Source organism: Aegilops tauschii, chromosome 3 (assembly GCF_002575655.3).
Source record: "Aegilops tauschii subsp. strangulata cultivar AL8/78 chromosome 3, Aet v6.0, whole genome shotgun sequence".
Lineage (NCBI taxonomy): Eukaryota > Viridiplantae > Streptophyta > Magnoliopsida > Poales > Poaceae > Aegilops > Aegilops tauschii.
This window is the reverse complement of record NC_053037.3, coordinates 283,745,814-283,752,217: the sequence shown is the minus strand read 5'-3', so window position 1 is coordinate 283,752,217 and position 6,404 is coordinate 283,745,814. Positions and strand designations below refer to the sequence as shown.

The 6,404-nt window shown below is 43.4% G+C and overlaps 1 protein-coding gene across 1 annotated transcript; it reads right to left on the bottom strand.

Moving 5' to 3' along the window:
- Positions 1 to 2,904: 2,904 nt before the first annotated feature.
- Positions 2,905 to 6,190, bottom strand: LOC109783608 (uncharacterized). The gene is made up of 7 exons (XM_020296426.4): positions 5,986 to 6,190; positions 5,808 to 5,869; positions 5,604 to 5,687; positions 5,156 to 5,210; positions 3,543 to 3,678; positions 3,346 to 3,396; positions 2,905 to 3,255 (listed from the first exon to the last, which is right to left on the bottom strand). The coding sequence occupies exons 1-7, from the start codon at positions 6,059 to 6,061 to the stop codon at positions 3,156 to 3,158; spliced, it is 564 nt and encodes a 187-aa protein (XP_020152015.3). The 5' UTR covers positions 6,062 to 6,190; the 3' UTR covers positions 2,905 to 3,155.
- Positions 6,191 to 6,404: the final 214 nt, after the last annotated feature.

Sequence of the window (6,404 nt, the reverse complement as noted above, 5' to 3'; positions counted from 1 at the left end):
TAGAGATAGGGAAGAGAGAGAGAGAGATTTACCTGTTACCTAACCACCGGAACCCGCCGAAATCTGAGGGCAACGAGAGGCGAGAGAAAGGGGATCGAGAGAGGAACAGAGAGAGGGATCGGCAATGGAGAGAGAGAGAGAGAGAACAAGGTGAGGCGAGGGGGCCATTGCCCTTGGTTTTGACCCCCACTGCCTCCTAAGAATTCCTGGGCTTTGCCCAATACGCAAAGAAAGCAAATTTAGCAAAAACAAATAATTTTTTTACTTTAATAAAAGCAATACAATATTTGTACTTTACTAAAATAAATAAAAGATTCAAATAATAATAGTACTTTAATAAAAATACTAAATATTCAAAACCATATTTTTAATTTAATAAAAAACAATTAAAATACTAAATATATTTTTTAAATATCAGTATTTCCATTTAAAATAATATAAATTTAATAAAAGTAAACTACAATATAGTGTAAAAATGATCACTACCTAAAATTAAAAAGGAAAAAAAATTGAAGTCTCAAAATATAATATAAGAATGTTCACATTGACAAAATAATAATGTTATCGTTCCATGTTAATTAATTAAGAATAATGACTATAAATAAAAGTAATTCCAAACATTAGACCCCACGTCATATAGTGCTGACACGGCAAGACATGCCACAACTAAACATAATAGTGCTAGTGTTCCATGTTATAACATGCCAGCACTATATTACGTCTTGTATAAATTGTCAGTCCTATATACATGTGACGTTCAACTATTTTCCAACACCACCACCATGTCCCTAGTAATGTCGTATCAAATAAGTCAATGCCAGCACTATTTGGAAAAAAAAAGTGCTGGGGTGATTGAAAATGGCGTGCCACCAACGAAAGTTGTGGCTAGCTATTTTTTCACTAGTGTCCCCCGGGCCCCCGCCATAGCCGCCGCCACCCATTTTCCGTACGCCTCCTCGTTGTCCAGCCCGGCCGCCCAAACCCTGACCACCCCTCCCCGCCATTGCCTCCCGGGCCTTGTATTTACCGGCATTTGTGGCTTTTGTCGCTGCCTCTGGTACCAGGGAATCTACAGCCACCGGCGATGCCCATCGATGCCAACCCCTTCCGCTTGGCACTACAAGGCCGCCTGCCATCGGCTGTCAACACTTCTACATGCTTGCTACCTGTGTGGGGAGTACGAGGTGCTCTTCACCGACCTCATGTCCACCACGTCCACAAGGTGTTCGACACTTTGCTTGCAAGGTACCATGGATAGTGGGAACGAGTTCTTTTTCAACAATTTCATTTGTTCGCCAGACGATTCGTCGTCGAATGACAAAGAGATTGTGGTGGTTGAGTTGGTCGTCAATGACCACATTTCTAGGCAGCGGCCTCGGTTCAGGGGATCAATCTCGGGTCATGCTCTGGCCTTGAACCGCAATAGGGAGAGCAGTCACACCTTGCTCTATGTCGATTACTTTGAGGATTTCCTGCTCTTCAAACTGCATCTATTCCGCCGCCGATGACGCGATGGCGAGACATGTGTTTAATCATATTTGGGAGGGAGTGGTAGCATATGACCCATACTTTCAGTGCAAGGGGAATGCCTTTGGCAAGGTTGGCTTCTCCTCTTATCAGAAATGCATTGCGGCTATTCGTATGCTAGCATATGGAATTCCAGGTGATCTTGCGGATAAGGGCGTACGTATGAGTGAGTCCACATGTCTCAAATCAATGTACAATTTTTGCAAGGCCGTGGTGGCAGTGTTTGGCCCCGAGTACCTGAGAGAGCCAAATGCCGCAGATGCAACCCAGTTGTCGGCGACTAATGCAGATAAATGCTTTCCGGGAATGCTTGGGAGCATAGATTGTATGCATTGAAAGTGGAAGAACTATCCATTTGCTTGGCAGGGACAGTACAAGGGGCATAGGTTGAACTGTCATACTAGAAGCCATGGCTTCACAAGATCTTTAGATATGACACTCTTTCTTCGGCATGGCTGGTTCTTACAACGACATCAATGTACTTCAGCGTTCTCCAGTGTTCGCAAGGCTTTCAGAAGGCGACTACCCAGAGGTCGAATATGAGATCAATGGCCACCATTACAACAAGGGATACTACCTAACTGGCGGTATTTATCCTTAGTGGTCAACGCTTGTGAAGACAATATGAAGAGAAGAGACAGAGATTTGCCCAGCACCAAGAGACTACTAGGAAGGATGTGGAGCGTGCTTTTGGTGTGCTTCAATATCGATAGGGTATCGTTTGACACCCTGCACTGACATGGAGCAGCGAGTAGCTTTTGGAGGTGATGACTATTTGTGTAATCATACACAACATGATCATTGAGGATGAGCGTGATGACTACATCTACGGCTACGGCCAAGGGTTTGAATATCAGGGCGAAAATGTTATGCCTGAGCACCAAGAACCGACAATGTTTGAAGAGTTCACCCAATTCCATTATGAAATCCGTGATTGGCATACTCATTTCCAACTCCAAAACATCTTGGTTGAGCACACTAAGCACATGTGAAATCACATTGACAACCAGTAGATATATTAGTTCGTTGTCTTTCCATGCATTCAAGACAATTTCGATTGGGCTGTTAAACTATTTGATTGCGCTTTTATTCAAATGTGAAACTATTTGCAATATTTAATTTATTTGTGTCAAACTATTTGCAATGTGCAATGTTCAGTTCAAAAAGTGTCTACATTTGACCACTGGTCGGCCGTGGCAGACCATATGCGTCGGCCGCGTTGGACGCACTGGCCACGTTGGACGCACTGCAAGAAAACAGCCGGACGCCGCCCATTTGCCCGACCCAAACGGACAAAATTCAGACAAAACGGGCGTCCGTTTGGGGTCGCCCATTGGAGTTGGTCTAAGTTAGGTAAGAGTGATCAACAAGCAGCCATTGAAAAGTAGATGATTCGTATCAGTTTTCCTTACTGTGAGGCAATCAGAGATAATTCATACGCAAGGCTGACGCAACTATACTAGTATACTATTTTTTTTATTTTTTGCGGGGAAACTAGACTGTTATACTAATTTTGACTCGACGTTCTGAAGTCGAGAACGAGAGGTCGCAAGTAGAAACGAATGATGGGGTATCCCATGTACACAGTGCAGCCAAGTGCAAGACCCAGACGAGAAGTATGCTTAGCATCACAGGGACTTGAAGTTGTACATGTAGCCCCTCAAGGTGCTGATATCTTGCATCGACTTCATTAGCGTATGGTCCACATAGATGCTCAATGCAGAAGCACTGCCAAACAAGACATGTAACAGGCGAGAATGTTATCACTCGTGAATTCTCCGCAGAAAAGCAGGTCAAAGGAGGAGAAAGTAAACATACATCAAAGGGCCAAGCGGGAGCCACACTACATCCCATCGGATCCTTGGTAACCTGCAGGGGAGAAGAAACAAACATATGACTGAATAATAAGCTCTATGTGCTGTTGGTCAGTATCGATCATGGCTGGAGCAGCATTAGCCTGATATGCTACGTTCTGACATAACAAGGATATACGAATTGTTTGTAGGATAACATACTTCAAGAGGTAGTATGTCCAGAAGATGGCAACCGCCATGCCAACATAGAATGAATACCACATCCACTTCTTGGAGGAGTTGGATGCTTGTAGTAGCCCCTTAACTGCGAATAAGCATGCAAGGGCAGCTATCCAATCTGCATTACTCACAATCATACATCATTGAAACGAAGAGAGGTTAAATTACTTGTGTGTACATTAGGCTGGTCATAGCAGAGAGTAACATATGTGTGGTATCATGCAAACTTTCATTTATTTAGATGTAGACTCATTTTGTCTTGGGGTGTGTTATGTTACGGTAACATATTAATGTTACCACAAACACCTCATTAACTACTTGACACATAAGCAAACTTACCTTGGGATGCGCTATATTACTAGCTAATTACTCCCACTATGAGGTTGGTCGTAATGGGAGTGTCATAGCTAGTATCATGCATGCCGACTAGGCAATTTTGATGAGGTGACACATAATTAAATGAAAAAAGAGACGGTTGAGTATCATATCATGATACCGTATCATAATAAATGCTATGCTAGTATGTGTCATGCATGTCATTAAATAAAGTACTATATGATAATAATGTATGGTACTATGCATTAGGGAGGCAGTACCATATGCATGATACTAATATATGATACTCCCCATTACGACCAGCCTGGCCAGCTTTAGTAACATATTTTGTTCCAGATGTTTTGGAATAAAATACTACTCCCTCAGTCCCTCCGATTCAAATTAATTGTCGCTGCTTTAATACAACTTTAGTACAAAATTAATACGGATCAGAGGGAGCAGCAAATAAGCCTACATGAATGAATTAATCATAACGGTACTGCCAGGCGCACCAGATGCGGTCTTTCCTGATATCATCCTTTTACTTAAAAGGAGCTTACACTACCAATGACAGAAGAAGAGGGATTTGTGTTTTAGATGAACTGATGCTCACCTCAAACTCTCTCCCTGCCATGTTTGCAATGGATATTCCTATTATGGGGTGCTGGCACATTTGGATGCAGAGAAACTCCAAGATATTCAACTCCCCAAACCCATCAATTCAGTCTTGGAGGTTTTTAATCAGATATGACTTGCAACTTGTACAGATAAGAGTCAAGAGCAAGTACAAGGAAGGTTTCAGTCATCGGATAGAGTCACATTTGATTTAGACCAATTGTTACATATGGATTTCCCTAGAGCTGGAAACTTTCATGAACTTTTTTTGCTGTTTTTAGCTTTGCACATATTTTTGATATAAATGAAAATTACCGTACAGCAACTGTACTAAGGTTTTCAGATTAAAAAAATGAGCTTACTAAAACCTCAATGGAAAAGTAAAGAAACATTTGAGGGGTGTTAACTGTAGATTGGTGGCAATAACAAGCGAAGCCCCTGGTGATGCAGGGACCTGATATAGGACATATATAATTCAGTCGCTTTCACAAAAGTAAGATGCAATGTTATTACCTTGAGTGAGTATGAACTCTCAGTGTTTAAAGGTTGAATAATGTAACATGCAGACACTGTGTAAGCTGTTGTGAATGTTGTATGCAGAACAATGCCTTGCAACGATGACTTGTTTATGCTACCAGCTGTAAATATTCAGTAACCACTGTTACCTGCAACGATGACCATCGGCGAAGGCAAATCTTCCATAAAGTAAGCATGGTATCGCTGTTCATTTGCGCAGAATGAGTCAGACAACAATGCATAAAGACATGATCGTTCCAAAATAAATTCACCAATACATGCAACATACACCATGATTTCAGGGATTATGATGGTTAAGCACTGGTGTACTAGTGAATGTTTTCAGAGTGTAGATAACATTACAGAGCACTAATACATGTGCTATTAAAGAAAAGTCCGTTATTTCAATGGACAAAATCCAACTAGTAGCTGCGACCAAACCCCAATCCACACAAAACTGACTTATGACGTATACTGCCAAATGCCAATGCTAAGCTCTACACCAGTTGAAAGTGGCATTGAACATTGGATGAAATCATCACTGATAAAAAGTGAACACCATGTAAAGAATTAAGATAATAGCCTCAAGCAACTAACCAGCTCCCAGGGAGACCAGGCATGGTGGAAGCTGGAGTAGACGAGGAAGACCGTGTAGCTCAGGAGGAATCCCGCAAAGACGTGCTGCCAATCAAGAAGCAACGGCCTAGTGTGAGAACCAAATCAAACTGAATAGAACCATTCCCCATGGCAAGACCTCCAAACCCTAAGTCGAACGGGTCGGTAATTGGCGGCGATACGTACCCTCCAACGGCGGCTTTGGTGCACCTGCTTCTGCTCCAGGGAACGGACCAGCTCCTCCTGCTCTGCGCGCAGATCACGAGGACGACAACAAATGCGAAAGGGGTTCAGGAAATCGCGGGTGGCTGGAATCCAAGCACAAGGGTGGGAAGAAAGGAGGTGCGCACACGATGGTACATGCCTTGGGTGTCCATGGGGACGAGATCGTCGGCGTCGTCGCTGCCGTCGCGCCGCGTCCACCATCTCCTCGTAGTCATCGCCGTCCGTTCTCCGGCCTGAAATCTATGCAGAGTTCCGGCGAACTGTTTCAGTTTGGAATGCAAAGCATCTATGACCCTTCCTAGGAGGGGAGGGCTAAGGCCAACTTCAATGCACGACCCATTTTGTCCGGGCCGCATTGGACGTACTGGATACAAATCATGGCTCGCGAGAGCAAATGGACGTCAGTCCGCCGTCAATATATTTCCGATTTAAATTTAGGCCGTGTTTGTATTGACATGGACAGGACACGGACGAGCGGGACGCGCGCCCTTATTCTTCCCTGGCCCGCCCATCGGGGACACAACGCTTCCATTTCCTCCTTCTTTCCAAAAGCCCTCA